Raw genomic sequence first — 15968 nt, 5'->3', positions numbered from 1 at the left:
TGACTCTGATATTCAAGTTACATTAAAAGCAAAATATATATACATATAAATTACAAGTCAAATATATATACAAATTGAGTTGACCTCAATTTGTATATATTTTATATTTAAATATATATACATTATAAGCCAGATTCACAATACGGAACATCTACATATAAATTTCTACATTAGTTCTTCAAAGATTTTCAATGATATTACGTTCTGCACCTGCTACAATCCTTATTCCACATCAACTGCAACCAATTCCTCTGCCATGAGTTAAAGGGTAAGCTTTGGGAAAGCCAAGCACATAATAAGATTTAACAATCAATGAGAACATGCAAAGTTAAAAGAAATCATATTATGTTGGATTTTGGTTAAAACTTGTAAAGTCAAATACAAAACTTCATATTCAAGATGGTGAAATTGAATTCGTAAACAAAAGTGTGAAAATTAGAATTTCAAAATCCAAGTTTCTAAATAGAACTCTTAATCACAATAACCATTAACATGAAGCCAAAATCACTGATAATAATGCACCAACTCCTAGTTGCAATCTGAATTGGTAAACCAACAACAGGCTCTCGGTTAGACAAGTTTGCTAAAAATTTCCAAGTCAAATCACTGATCAATAGTCCAAACGATCATAAAATCATAAGTTTCCAACCAACACTAAACTATTAAAAAGACCTTTTATCGCATCCAGTTCTAACTTTATTAACAGTAACTTCAATTCATAGACAACTATGCCAAGTTCTCAACAGCAAAAACACAATTTCTATCACGTGTAAGTTTGTTAACAATAATTTCAACTTATACATAACCCTTCAAACCTAAAAAACCATCCACAATTCAACCTAACAATACATAATACACTAAAATACATTTCACAAACAACACATCAAATAATTCACCAACTAGTTATTGAAAGATAAGCATAAACCCTAAAGATTAATCATCATTTCTTTGATTAAGTGTCTCATTCACAATTAATTAACCCAAACGAAATTTTAAAAACCTATTACTAGGAAGGATTACTTACTTAAACTCAACAGTTTCAATGACCAGCCTTGAATCAACCTTGAATTCCTCTATTTTCCTTTTTATTTTATTATTTAAGGTGATTAAGCCATATCTCCCCATTTTTTTGGGAATACCCTTGACCTTGATCTTCACTTGAAGACTTAAAAAAGGACAAAGGTGCGCCTCATCTTCAACTCCTAGCCACTAACCTTAATCTTTCTTCCCAAACTCACTAGAGTCTAGATAATCCTTTTTCTTTAAGTTCATATAATATTTTCCTCTACATCTTGTGGCATTGGATCATGTTTTCGGATGCCACAAGGTAAACTTAACAACCCTTAGTATGATTTGAAATCTTACCAAGTTAGTAAGGCTGGACTTACTCTAGAAACATTGCAGTTTTGGAAAATCTCCTTTAATTGACAAGGGACTTATAAATAATGTAATAATTTTTTAAGGTTTATTGGTAAGTATAATAATGTTTTAGAGGCGTATCTCAAGCTTATTTATGTGGCTGCCATTGATTTGACAGCTTAGCACACAAGGTCTAAACAAGAAATCCTGGTTCAATACATGCCATCACACCTCACGTTACTTTCTATTTTTGTACTTGGCTATTGTAATCAATTTTAAATGTCTCGTAATTCCATGGAAGCAGCACAACTAACATATGGCTAACAGAGTTATCATCCAATTTATACTCGAAGTCCTTTCTAAATGCATGACAATCTTAAGCAATGAGCAAGAATCTTTGTCTGATCTAATGATTATCACCAGACATCAACAGTAATTATATATTTCTTTCATGAACCATAACTCCAATTTATGCAAATTCTTTGATATATCTTCCTATTAATGTCATCTATCAATTTTATTTTTTAATATCTTTTTTGCATTTCAGATTCCTCAACATACACCAAATCACTCCTCACTTGTGTGTTCATCATTCGACATACCCAAACCATTTCAGATAGTGTTCTCTTGTTTTATTTTGAGTGATTTAGTCATGCCTCCCTACACCCCACCCCACCCCCAGCACACACATGTTGGAGAATATTATAGATACCCCCCTGTGTTTTGAAACTGAGGACATGCCTCCCTTGACCTAAGTCTTCTTGACAGAGTAATGGAAGAAGACCCAAATGCCCAAATGCACTCGTCTTCAACCTTTAGGCAAAACCCCAAATTTTTCTTCCTAGTACTTGGAAATAAAGCCCAAAAACAAACCTAGTACTCAGGAAAAAATAGATGCTCATCTATGATAATAAAGTGCACAACCAGAAAAAGCACCCAAGAAATGATATTGAAGAGCTATAATAATACAATTATGCATGCAATAGCCATGATATAATGCTCCAATGTATTTAAAACATTTACAAAAATACTATTACGACTATTTTTGCAGTAAATGATTTTGAACAAAAGGATTATTAAACATGTCTAGAAAATGATAGTTCAGTTTTTACCTTTCCAATCGTTCTTCCTTCCATTTTCATCTTCTCTTCACGGCTTCTCCGATACGAAAGCCTCCTTGAATGAAACAAGGCTTCCCACATAAGGCAATGTTACAAAAAAATTTGGAAGCCCAGGAATTCTAAGATCTTTAAGCCTTGAACTTCGAGGGTCATAAGTAAACAATCCCTTATTAGCACACTCCACTAGAATTTTTCCATCCTTTTGTATGCCCAATGTTTGTATTGATCTTCCAAATGAACCACTTTGAATAACAAACTCTTTAGTCCAAGACTCTACCATGCCATAATCCTTCATTACCCATACCTCAGCATGTCTCCTAAAAGTTTCATCAACCATACAAAGACGCCCTCCCAATGATCCAAAATGAATATTACACTGACTCTTCCCAACAATAGAGAGAGGAGGCTGAATCAACCGGATTTTTTCATCTCTCACATTGATAGAGATTATAGATTCAACTCTAAAAGAACCATGAACACTCCACCAATGTAAATGTCCATCAACTAAAACACCCGGTCGTCCCATATACCCACCTGTATTATGTTGTCCAATAGTTCTCCAAGAATCTGTGCCAAGGGTATGCACCTCAATTTCCAACGACATATGCAAGGAATTTCTCGTTCTTACCACCTTGTATTCTTTCCTTTCAGGATCGAAACCGAACCCGAAGAAAATACTATTAACATTACCAAAGCTTGGATTCTCGGGTACCTTCATGTACTCTCTGGTCACAGGATTATATATAATTATGCTTCGATAATAACGATTAACATCCGCTAAGCAAAGAAACCCATTACAAGAACCGATTAATTTGAACACGGGGAGGCAAGATTCAAACGGTAAATTACAGAGTCGGATTGCTACATCACAAGTATCACAGTCTGGTATAACGTACAATTCGGATTTCAAGGTTTGAAGGATGAGACCAGGGTTTTGGTTTTGAGAAACTTGAGAGAAGTGCATGTTAGCAAAACGAGGTTCATTAACTAAATTGCGCCAGGTTGAACATACGCACCTGCTTCCAAGTAGAGATTTGATGGGTAATCTTGAGAGGATTTCTTGGATCACTTCTGGTGAGAGGTCCTCCATCGTTATCACTGGTTTCCTCTTTAGAGTTAGGGTTTCTTCCATGTCTATGTGTTCGTTATTGTGGGGATGGCGTCGTTGGTAATGGAAATAAGAACAATTTCTTCACTAGTGGTGGTGGTGAGGAAACCCTAGTCTGATTTGCTTTCTTGCTGTTTGTCCGGTCTCCATTTCTTGGATACCGAGTTGACTCGCTCCCCATTTTAGAGAGCTACTATTGGCACCCAACGTTTATTTATTACACTCCAAATTAAAATAAAAGGAATAATTGAGAATAAGTAAAAGTTGAGCTGCCAATATATCTCTCTTTTTTTTTTTTTTTTTTTAATTAGATTTCTTTTTTCTTTTAGTTTAGGATTTTTTATGAGCCTAATAGCAATGCTAATGGACTACTGAAATTGTTTTAATGAGTGTTATAATATTTTGTAATGTTTGAATAGAAAATATTAACAAAAACATGCAAGACTTTTGGTCTAATTACCGTTTTGGTACACTGTTTATTTTATTTACGAAAACATACACATACATTTTTCACCTTTATGCATCTATGAACTCATAAGTTTAAAAGTGAGAAACTTACAAATTCTTAGATGCATAAAAAGCGGACAATGCACTCATGTGCATGTTTTGGAAATTAAAATGAACAGTATGTGAAAATCGAAATTTCGGCATATTCAATGCACAATTCGGATATTCACCCTTTGAATATTGTGTTTTAATCTATAATTGGGATGTGATAAATAATTTAAGAAATCAGGGTGTGATAAGTAAAAGTTGGGGTGCCAATAGCAACTCTCATAATTTATGAGTTTGACTCCGATAACTCATGAAGATTGTCTCATGGGAAAGCACATGATTGAAACTGTATAAACAAGAAAGAGAAATTTCCCAAATGCGTGCAACTTGTGACAAAATTTTGGTTCTGGCACACTAGTCATTTTAATTTTCAAAATATGTTTTTTCAGTGGATTTATCACTTTTATAATCAACAAATTCACTGATAAATTACCAACCAGATTGCAAGTAACAACTAGTTCCCTGATATTTTATTAGCAAATTCACTGATTATAAAAGTGACTAAGTCATTGAAAAAACATGTTTTGAAAATTAAAATGAATACTATACCGGACTCAGAATTTCGTCTATTCAACACATTGACCCAACAAGAAATCCAATTGTTGGGATTTACATGTTTCCAAATAAATAAATAAAATCTCGAGGATAATCCTCAACCATTGGATTTTATGCTTATATGGTTAGGATCATGTGTTGCAAGGGCGGGATCCACTTATCACTGTTGTTCTGATAAAAGTGATAACAGTGATGATATTGCCCGCTTTAGGTCGTATGACCTGCACAATTTTGTTTCTATGCTTTTTACACCCAAAAAACCTTGTTACAAGTTAAGTACCAACCCTCACTTATCAACCCGAGACCAAGACAATTCTTAACCAACGTGGGACTAAGTTTTACTCCCCTTCCTGCCATTCCACCCCGAAGTCATGTGCCTCAAACTCACATGCCACACACACATCTGAAGCCACATGTCCAACCAGTGGTGCAATGGCGAGGGTGTGACACTTGCACTACAAAAGTTTTGAAGCGAAGTTTTAAACTGCTGCTGATTAAAGAGAAGCATAGTGGATTCAGCTCCAATAGAGGCTTAATTTATTTTGTCAGCAGCCCATCACACTCAGACTTGAATAAAAATTACCTTCGTTGCTTTTTGTTACTCAATATTTCTTTTGTGGGGGGAGCATAATAGGGATTACATGAGGATAAAAATATGAATCCAAATCAACTAATGGATATAATCAGGTCAGATGTCTATGGAGTATTTGAGCTAATCAGTTCATGTTATCCTTTATCCTTTGCAGTAGTAATCCTTTTTAATTTCTTAATCCTCCTGCAATAGATGCTGCCCATCCAGGACTTCTGGATAAAATTGATCCAAAGTGGCTCATGTCATGTTCAAAAATAAAAGAAAATTGCTGCTATTGTTCTCCATATGGACGCTCATCTAATAAAGCTTCTTCCCTGAATTATCAATGTCAGATCAGGTAAATCGATTCAAACCTAAGACAATCAAAATCAGACAACTCCGGAAGCAAACAAGCCCTGAATTGAGAAATACATTGAAAGCACTCATCGCCATTGTTTCAAACCTATGTGACGATTGATTGTGAATAATCTTGCACGTCGTCTCGTTTGACAACCAAGATTACTCCGACAATATTTTGAAATCCATCACAAAAACAAGAGCTAAACGCAGTCAGATCTGGTAACTAGAAGATATAGCCAATGTATCGACTTCACGGGTTTGTGAATGATACGAAATAGGCTGGGTAGTAGTTGCAGAGAATTTTTTTGACCTATGCCATTGGAATGTAAATCGTGGGCGCATACGCACATATTCCTTTGGATGCACGCCAACACCCACAAATTACATGCATCGGGCCACTGAGTCACCCATGCCGGTTCATTCTTGCCATTCATGCAAGTTCTCTTTTCTTGAGAATTTTGATCTTGCCTTCCTCTCTTTCTTTCAAACACCCTAGTGAAACTCGAGTCCACGACCAGTTATATTCAACTTACTCTGATACTTCAACAGTGTTCATTACATATTGCTTGCAACTATATCAGCCCTACCAATACCTTAAACTCCAATTCAGGTTACATCAAAGGGAGTCTAAGCCTCCTAATGCTCTTGGCTAACGTTCTTAATCACAATTAGAGTTGACTCATCTTTACACCATATCAACTGCCATTTCTTCTATACATGAAAATGGAATAACATTATGACAGAAAAAGATGGGAAAATTAAATAAAATAAAAATGTTGTCACATTGAAACAATATCCTCTATATCGACATCATATCAATTGTGTCATGAAACAGAAGCTGCCTGCATCACATAATCAATGGTTTGTTCTTAGTAATAATGAAATAACTGATTAAACTTTCAAGACTTAATTAAGCTAAAGACGCTAATGTAGATACCATATTTTATGTACCTCTGACTACCATATACATGACAAGGCAATAACTGCAGTCCTATTAAAAAGGTAGTGGAATCTCCTAATGATGTCTCCAGCAATCAAAGTTGCCATTTGTAGCATTTTTCAAAGCCTAGAACAAGGTTATCCAACTGATATCAATATTTTCAAACACTAGGCATGAGGCAAGGTGTTCTACTGGCAAACACATCAAGGTATAAGCCTCACATGCATGATATTTTTAAATAAATAATGCAATATTCAAAATAATTAATTTAAAAAAAATTAAAAAGTAGAATAGCCACTATGTATTTCTTTTTCTTTCTTTGATTTGTGTTGTGTATTTCCAAATTTCAAATCCACGTATTCGAATTATTAGTGTTAATTCATTGCAATAAATAATAATATAAAATATTATTTTATATTTTAGCAAAATAACAATATTTTGTATTTGAAAAGTCAGAAGTTTCTACAATAGATAACTAATTTATATTTATTGCAAAAATACAATTAAATATTACTTTTTTAATAACTTCCTCCATTTTTTTTTATGGGTAAGTTGGACTTGAACCCACAACCTCAGAGTTTTTTAGCAACATGTCAAACCAACTGAGTTATGGGTCTAATGCTAAATAGTACAAAAAATTGTTTACAAATCAATTCTATTCAACTTAATGATTTTCTTTGCATATATTACTATTTTCTATTTGGATTCATTTCTAAGTGCTCCAATTATGTTGCATGCTAGCACAACTAAGAAATAGAAGCAAAGAAGATACATATAAATTTTTACTTAGTTAGCAAAAAATAATGAAAGAAGTAAATCAAGTAAAGAAGAAAAAAATAATAAGAAGAATAGAGAAAGAAACATGTTACTAATAAACAAATTAACATCAGGCGTACACCTTGGTTTGAGGCATAAAACCTTAGCTGCTTTTCTATTTCAACCTTAGGCACGCCTCAAGCATTGTGAATGAGCTTCATCCTGAGGTGTGCCTCAAGGCGTTGTCCTCACATGCTTCTAAAAGCATTGACTGAAGTATCATGGCCAATGGGACCTCTTCTAATCAAATCAAGCACTCCAACACCAGCCTAGCCTTTCAATTGAAAGAAAAAGAAAAAAAAATGGACTCTTAAACATGAAGCAACTAATTTTTCTGGCCCCAACCCACAGATACTCTGCATGATGGAGGCAGCTTCCTCATTTCATATCTAACTCCAAAACCAAAGGGAGTCCAACAGATTTGAGGATTTGGTGATCCATAACAAGGATTCACAACATGGCTAACAAATTCTCTGTTTTCAATCTGAATTTCACCTCACTCACTCATCCCAAACAAGTGGCAATGACAAGAAATATGATAATCTATGATAATGCAGTGCACAACTGGAAAAATCACCAAGAAATGAAATTGAACAGCTATGTAACATACAAGTATGCATGCAAATAGACATGTTAAGGGCCTTTTAGTATAAATAGAATTATTAAGGAAAGATATAATGCTCCAAGGTATTTAAAACATCTATGAAAATACTATAACGGGTTTTGACAGAAAGATAATTTAACCATACCTAGATTTCGTTAGTTCATTTTTTACCTTATCCAATCTTTCGTCCTTTCTTTATATTTCCATCTTAATCTCCTCGTCAATGCCTCTCCGGCACACAAGCATCCTTGAGCGAAACAAGGGTTGGCACATAAGGAAATACTTTGAAAAAATTTGGAAGCCCAGGAATTATAAGATCCTTAATCTCGGTGCTTTGAGGGTCATAAGAAAACAATGCCATATTAGCACATGCGAATAGAATTTTGCCATCTTTTTGCACGCCCACAATTTTAATTACTCTCTCAGTTTTATCGAGTGCAATATGCCTTCTGATGTTGAAAACTTTGTTCCAAGACTCCGTCACACCATAATCCTTCATTACCCATATCTCGAAATGTTCCCAAAAACGATCATCAACCAAAGAAAGACAACCTCCCAATGATCCCAAATGTATATTACCTTTGTTCATTCCAACAACAAAGGGAGGAGGCTGAATCAATCGGAGCTTTTCATCTCTCAAGTTGACGGACACTATAGAACCAACTTTTAATAAACCACGAAAACCCAACCAATGTAAATTTGCTTCAACTAAAACACCATAATATTCTAGATACATACTTGTATTTGACAAAACACCAATACTTCTCCAAGAATCAGTGCCAAGGGTATGTACCTCAACCTCTAACGTTCCACCATTGCCAACAAATCTAACTCCATTGCCAACAAATCTCACTCTTACCACCTTGTGTTGTTTATTTTCAGGATCGAAACCGAATCCGAACAAAACACCATTAACCTTACCAAATGTGGCATTATCGGGTAACTTGATGTACTCTCCAGTTACAGGATTACATATAAATATGCTTCGATATTCACGATTAACATCTACCAAGCAAATAAATCCATTAAAAGAACCAATTAACTTGAAATTGGGGAGCCAAGATTTAAAAGGTAAATTACTGAGTTTAAGGGCTATATCGCAAGTCTCACAGTCTTGTATAGCGTACAATTCGGATTTGAAGGATTGAAGAATGAGACCAGAGTTTTGGTTTTGAGAAGATTGGGCGAAGTGCATGTTAGCAAAAAGAGGTTCATTAGATACATTTCGCCAGGTTGAGCATACGCACCTGCTTTCAAATAGAGAGTTGATGGGTAGTCTTGAGAGGATTTCTTGGATCACTTCTGATGAGAGGTCTTCCATTTTCCTCTCTGGTTTTTTCTTTATGGTTAGGGTTTCTTCCATCTCTCTCTCTCTCTCTCTGTCTCTCTGTATCTACTATCTAGTCGTGTTGAAATAAGAACAAGCTCTAATATATACCCTGAGTTAACTCGCTTGATCCTGAGTCCTGACCTATTTTTAATATAAAATAAAGAGTAATTAGTAGATTATCAGTCAAATATTTCTATTAAAATAAGAGAGCTTCTATTGTCACACTAACTTTTGCTAATGCCACCCAAGATATGTTCTAATTTTTCATGATTTAACAGCAAAATTTGGTGCGGCAATAGTAACCCTCTAAAATAATTTAATCCGATTGACTCAGCAGACATTTATTAACTCGGCCCATTTTGAGATCCAATAAAAAAAAAAACCCATTTCACAGGGTTCTGATCTTATCCTGACAAGATTGGTCAGGCGACATATAAACCAATAAACCAAGGGTAGTGTTAAAGGCACCCAATTATTATCAAGGGCACCCACATCATAAACTTTTTTTATTTTTATTTTTTTTCCGTCTAATTTGTTAAGAATAAGCTGACTTTTGTGTGAGGAAGATCTATATAGTGAGGAGATCATTCTCATCAAAAATCAGTTCATTCCTAAACTTCTAATCCCATCAAATGTAGTTTTTAAAAAAAATGAACGACTTATTATTCAATAATCTTATTTTGATGGGCTAAAAGATTCGAAATAGGTTGATTTTTGGTGAAGTTGATCTCACCAAAAATCAGTTCATTTCGAAATTATTATAACTCATATAAGGCAAAATAATTTGACTATAATGTGGGTTACCCTTGGTAATAATTGGGGTGATTTTAATACTACTCATAAATCAATCCCCTAACAACGTCATTTAGAGATTTTTTTTTTTTTTTTTTTTTTTTAATGATTTAGAAATTTTTATTAAGAAAATGTTGAAATGACATTGATTCACACATTATTGATGTGAAGTTGTATGGAGAATCCTAGAAGCTTTCTCTGCGCACCTCCACATCAACAATGTGTGCATCAAAGTCACTCAAGCACGACTCTTTTTATTAAAGCGTGAGTTAATGATTATAAATGTCTGAATTGTCCATTTTTGTAACCATTCATGTATTTATGACTGTTAATGTCTTTTAAAAAATCCAACTATAATTTCATTCCTCCATTCAAGTTGGTATGTTCCTCCTCACTCACAATAGGTCCAAAAGGGGAGGATATTTTCTTTACCTCAAAGGATAGAATATTTTTAATCTGGATACCAAAACCAAAGCTTTTCGTTGTAGATTTATTTTTATTTATTTATTGAAATGGAATAATATTATTTCATCATTAAATTATTTTTTAATATATATTATGCATAATTCATTATTAAATATAGTATGTTTAGTCCTAACCAACATATTCTTTTTGACAAAAAATGCTAACATAACATTAAAACATATTCTTGTCACATAAGGAAATTCTTGGAAATTTTTAAGAGAAGAGCCCAAGAATTATATCCTTAGAACCTATTACTTTGAGGGCATGGTTTTAAAATTCGTCCGAGATTAAAACATATTGTCTGAGTTAACTCGATATCAGAGCTTAATGAGACTAACTCACAAGTCACTTTTTTGTTCGAGATTTAATACCTCATCTTCAGATTTTTTTTTTTTTTTTTTTTTTTGAACAAGATGTCTCAAACGTATCAGGAAACTCGTCCGAGACGACTTAGTATCAAGCCTAGACAAGACGAGACACGAAACCAAGTTTTAAAACCATGTTTGAGGGTCATCATAGGAAGATAATGCCCTACCAGCGCACTCGATTAAAATTTTTCCATCCTTTTGAATGCCCAATATTTTTATTTCGCTATCCATTGAATTGTTTGTGATATGCCTTTTAGTAGAATTACCCATACCCCGGAATATTTCAAACAATAATCATTAACCAGAGAAAGACATCCTCCCAACAAATACAATATTGATTCTTGCAACAACAATGGGAGGAGGCCGAACCAATCGGAGCTTTTCATCTCTCAAATTGATAGAGATTATAGAATCAATTTCTAATGAATTATGAAAACCCCACCAATGTAAATTTTCCTAAGCCAAATAACCAGGACATCTTACATGCTCACTTATATTCAACAAAACAACAATAAGAATCAGTGCCAAAGGATATGCATCTCAACCTCCATCGATCCATTGCACAAACCGCTCCCTCTCACTTGTGCTATTATCGATCATCATTTTATATGGTCAGGCCATCTTAAAAGACGTCCTCTTATTATATTTTTGTTTCAAATATTCCTTTTTTTTTAGCCATATACTCATTTTATGAATATGTTGCTTACTAAAAAAATTATGCATTGTTGGCCATATTGTTGTCTTATAATTTTTTTTTTTTTACTAGATCCACATTCCCCAAGTACTTATCTATACTATCAACAAGGTAGGGCTGTCAATGGATCAGGTTCTGGTCCAACTTGATAAGGATTGGATTGGGAATTAATCCGATAAGCATCGGATCAGACTTTTAATGGATCGGATTTTTATTGGATTTCAGTATTAAGATCCAAACCCAATCCAATAACAATTGGATCGGGTCTTAATCACTCCAAATCCGATTTAATGTATAAAATCCAAATAAACTTCATATATTTAAACAAATATATAATATAATTTATATGATTTTCTAACATTCTATGGGATCAGATCCTTATCGATCAAGACATAGTCAATCAGGATCCAATCCAATATGATATCAGATTGGACCCTTATCAGAATGTATTTTTCGATCCATTGACAACCCTACAACAAAGCTTTAATTCTATACATAGGTCATATTCTCTCTGATTTCTTCACTTTTCATGCTTGATTAAACCAAAATGGTAGAAATGATCTCTTTAGGAATGTTTGTTTGATAAACATTAATTATTTAGTTCTTCTCTTTAGCATTAATCCATCCACTTTTTAATTGACAAAGCTACAAACTTAATATAGATCCTTGGTACAAACCCATTGGAACAATCGACTCTCTCTGACCTTAAACAATTAATCTAAATCCAAAATAGATCTCCTCAATTATATAAATATACTCATCACATCGTCAACAATTCAAACCTGAGACATTTGAAGTCAGGCAAACCCTAGCATCAGTCACCAAGCATACAAAGTTTCAATTGCATGTCGAGGTAGTGAACAAGTCCTGAATTATTAAGTAATACATTGCTAAACTGCAAATCCTATTACACTAAAGAAAGCCAGTCTTCGATGTACTTCTAGAGGCTTATTAACTCTCCACAGTGCTTGAGACCTCGACACCTCGTTTCTCCTCTTCACTGACCACTAAGGGATTCTCTGCAGGGGGGTCAATTGCAAGTTCAGATTCTCTTTTCAGCTCCGACTCAAACTCCTTGGCTGCCTGTAACATTTGAGATAAAGGAGTCAAATGACTCATGTTTCAGGTAAATTAAAAATAATTATTTAAATATGTAGGATTTGGAATAGAATTAGACCACAACTGTGCCACAAAAAATTAGATCACAGTAACACCTGTAGGGAGCTGAAAATTAAATCACGTCGGGCTATTTGACAAGACAGGAAAACGAGCATGGTTGAGCATTATGGCCAATTTAAATATCTAAGCTTTTTAGAACATTATTTCTAAAATTTAAGGTACCACTTGTCAATTTCTATCTTAAATCGATATCAAACACTTCCCATGACCAAGATTTATTTCCACAATTTGATACTAGAGGCTTTTTCACAAGAAGAACCCTACCTTGCAAACATTTTCTGATTTATATGAAGGCAGTCGGGCAGCGATTAACATTGACTTGCTGCCCACCATTAAGGGCTTTGCCCAGCCACAGTAACAAAGTTTGGATTTAGCAATTATTCGTAGTTCGGTTAATTCGGATAAGTTCCAAGAAATTTCGGGTAGAAATGAATTTTTGGGTCTCTTCCAAAATCCATAATCTTCAACTTCCCTAAGAACCCTATCTTGTTCTTTAAATTTGAAGGTTGACCAAGATAAAATTTTAAGGTTGGAAGGTAAAATTGTTACTCTAGACGACGACAACTCAATAAATCTTCCCTTAATTCATCGCCTACTTAATCAGCTTGTCCCATATCAGATAATTTTACAAATTTTTGGAAAAAGTCAGTTTCTTCCCAAAATCCATAATTTTCAACTTCCCAAAAAATCATATATTGTTCTTGAGATTTGAAGGTCGACCAAGGTAAAATTTTGAGGTTGAAGGGTAAAATTGTTCATCTAGGCAATGATGAATCGATAAATCGTCCATTAATTGCTTGCCAAGTTAATCAGCTGGACCAATATTTACAGAAATTTACAATTTTTTGGAAAATGTCGGAGAACTTTGCAACTATGCTGCTGACATCGTAGATATATCATAGAAATAGGAACAATAAACTCCAAACCCCTAAAACTCAAAAAATCCTAATTTCCTAGTTAATCGTCTGGTCCAATATTTAGAGAAATTTACAATTTTTTGGAAAAATTTATAAAATTTTGTGACTATGCTGCTAACATCATCGATCCATCATAGAAATACAAACAATAAACTATAAACTCCAAACCCCTAAAACTCAAAAAACCCTAATTTCCTAGTTAATCTGCTGGTCAAATATTTAGAGAAATGTACAATGTTTTGGAAAAATTCGCAGAGTTTTGTGACTATGCTGCTAACATTAATAATCCATCATAGAAATACGAACAATGAACTCTAAACTCCAAACCCCTAAACCTCAAAAACCCTAAATAAAAAATTAAAAAAAAAAGGATCCAAAAAAGAATAAACGAAGAACATCAACAACTATCGAACCTTTTGAAAGCTCTTGACAGTTTGTCCAATAGTTCGACCAAATTCGGGTAACTTCTTCGGGCCGAAAAGAAGAGTTGCAACTCCAGCAATGACGGCGATCTCTGGCACGCCTAGACCGAACATGGATCGACAATTCAAACCCCTTTGATCTCTGTTTCTGCACAAGATCAAGCGATTGCTCTTCTTGGACAGATCGGTTCCGCCATTGTTGAAGAAAATAGAGTTGCAGGAAGCCAAAGGTACTGAAGCTGATGCTTTAGGGATCAAAGGTAGAGAAAGAGTTGCAGAGATCTCCATTTTCGACGCCTTTGGTCTCTCTGTCTCTTTGGGTTTGAGAACTGAATTATAGATTTAAATGTTTGACTAAATTAGGTTCTTTTGGGAAGAAAAAGAAAATTTGAAGCAGCCAGCTTCATCAAAATTTTGAAGAACCCTCTCCATTGGATTACACGTGGAATTTCCGAGGAGGTGTTTCAAATTTTGCGGAAATGTAGCCATGAAATAAATTCAAAACGCCACCCGTCTTATAACAAAGAGGGTTGCTTCAAAGTCGGAGAAGGAGAGAGAAGGTCAACAACGGCAAAAAGCGAGGAAAACGTGGGTTCGAAAAAAACAATTATCAAGTTCTCTATTTGCACCTATTATTTCTCTAACCCCAATTTTCAATAGCGGACCAACCTCTACAAAGAGTACAACTCACATTTTTCTTTCTTTCATTGATTCCAATAATCTAAAACTTTCTGAGACCCATATTTTTCCAACTTACATTAACGAAAATTTCAATTTTTTTTTATATTTATAAATTCACCATTAAACTAAATGACCTCCTTACAAAATAAACTCAATGAAATAATGAGATAAATGAATAGAAGACAAGAAAATGATGGAATGAAAATAATTTTTTTTGGGGATTTTTCGTTTGTGCAGCGTCGACATGAAAATAGCTTCAACTTTTTTATGTGTGCCGATTGTATAATGTTGATATTAAGAAAAAAAAAAACTATATCAATAACTTCTTGTGGACATGGTTTGATCCATATTAACATTAAATTATTAGTATGGAACAAATCAAAAATCATTTTGTAAATGTAGAGGGTAAACTCAGTATTAGACACGTGGTGTAAATAAGAATAATATTGATCACATGACAAATTCGATGTGTATCTCGATGCTTGATGATATATTTTAAATTAGATTTTATTTATAATCTTATCCAGAAATAGAAAGTTTTATAATTGACTAAGGAATATCTATTTCTAGATAAAGATATATTTAGTAAAGAATCTTGAATTGTTTATCTTTCCTTTTTTCGATTTGGCTTTTGTATTTATATAAAGAAAGCTAATATGTAAAAGAGAGAGGCTCTTGGAAGGAGGAAAAAAGTAGATGAGACTAGATTTTGTAGATATTGTAATGGGTTCAAGACTAGTGAAACGACTTTTCGAAGCCTATGATGTAGTCTGGATTTAGGATAAATTCCGTGAACATATCTTGTTTTTGTCTTCTCTCCCTTTTCTCCTTTTTTTTTTAAAAAAATTATTTTTCTATGTATTTTTTATCGTTCTATGAAGATTGATTGTTAGGGCTAAATTTCGAAGAATCGACGTCATCCGAGATTTTACCTTTACAACAAACTAATATTGTCACTAAATGATTTGGATTTCTAGGAATGCTTCATTTTTATGATTTTTTACCTATTTCTAACAATCAACTAATCTGCATTGCTTTTGTCTCAATTAAACCCTAAATTTTATTATTTTGCCATTTTTCATAATTTACTATTATAATAGAAAGTTAAAAAAAAAAAAAAAAAAATACAAA

General features: G+C 33.8%; 3 protein-coding genes across 9 annotated transcripts; all 3 read right to left on the bottom strand.

Moving 5' to 3' along the window:
• LOC147383111 (F-box protein At3g07870-like) lies at positions 1–3753 on the bottom strand. 2 transcript variants are annotated; one of them, XM_086428008.1, is made up of 3 exons: positions 3497–3753; positions 2472–3205; positions 1–251 (listed from the first exon to the last, which is right to left on the bottom strand). In XM_086428008.1, exons 1-2 carry the CDS (start codon positions 3610–3612, stop codon positions 2509–2511), a joined length of 813 nt encoding a protein of 270 aa, XP_086284134.1. In that variant the 5' UTR covers positions 3613–3753; the 3' UTR covers positions 1–251; positions 2472–2508. The 2 variants fall into 2 exon arrangements, with proteins under 2 accessions (XP_086284134.1, XP_086284133.1); XM_086428007.1 differs by having other exon boundaries at positions 2472–3751.
• Positions 3754–6125: 2372 nt separating this feature from the next.
• On the bottom strand, positions 6126–9400 carry LOC147383110 (F-box protein At3g07870-like). 6 transcript variants are annotated; one of them, XR_015173474.1, is made up of 3 exons: positions 8135–9400; positions 6581–6695; positions 6126–6471 (listed from the first exon to the last, which is right to left on the bottom strand). XR_015173474.1 is itself a non-coding variant. In XM_086428004.1 (2 exons), exon 1 carries the CDS (start codon positions 9350–9352, stop codon positions 8210–8212), a length of 1143 nt encoding a protein of 380 aa, XP_086284130.1. In that variant the 5' UTR covers positions 9353–9399; the 3' UTR covers positions 6126–6471; positions 8161–8209. The 6 variants fall into 6 exon arrangements, 2 of the variants coding, with proteins under 2 accessions (XP_086284130.1, XP_086284132.1); XR_015173472.1 differs by having other exon boundaries at positions 8161–9400; XR_015173473.1 differs by lacking the exon at positions 6581–6695.
• Positions 9401–12357: 2957 nt separating this feature from the next.
• LOC147383109 (sec-independent protein translocase protein TATA, chloroplastic-like) lies at positions 12358–14492 on the bottom strand. Its single transcript, XM_086429184.1, has 2 exons — positions 14148–14492; positions 12358–12721 (listed from the first exon to the last, which is right to left on the bottom strand). Exons 1-2 carry the CDS (start codon positions 14442–14444, stop codon positions 12590–12592), a joined length of 429 nt encoding a protein of 142 aa, XP_086285310.1. The 5' UTR covers positions 14445–14492; the 3' UTR covers positions 12358–12589.
• Positions 14493–15968: the final 1476 nt, after the last annotated feature.

The sequence above is a fragment of the Akebia trifoliata genome, chromosome 16 (genome assembly GCF_017979445.1).
Source record: "Akebia trifoliata isolate Shusen 1 chromosome 16, ASM1797944v1, whole genome shotgun sequence".
In the NCBI taxonomy this organism is placed as follows: Eukaryota; Viridiplantae; Streptophyta; class Magnoliopsida; order Ranunculales; family Lardizabalaceae; genus Akebia; species Akebia trifoliata.
This window is presented reverse-complemented; position numbering and strand designations above follow the sequence as displayed.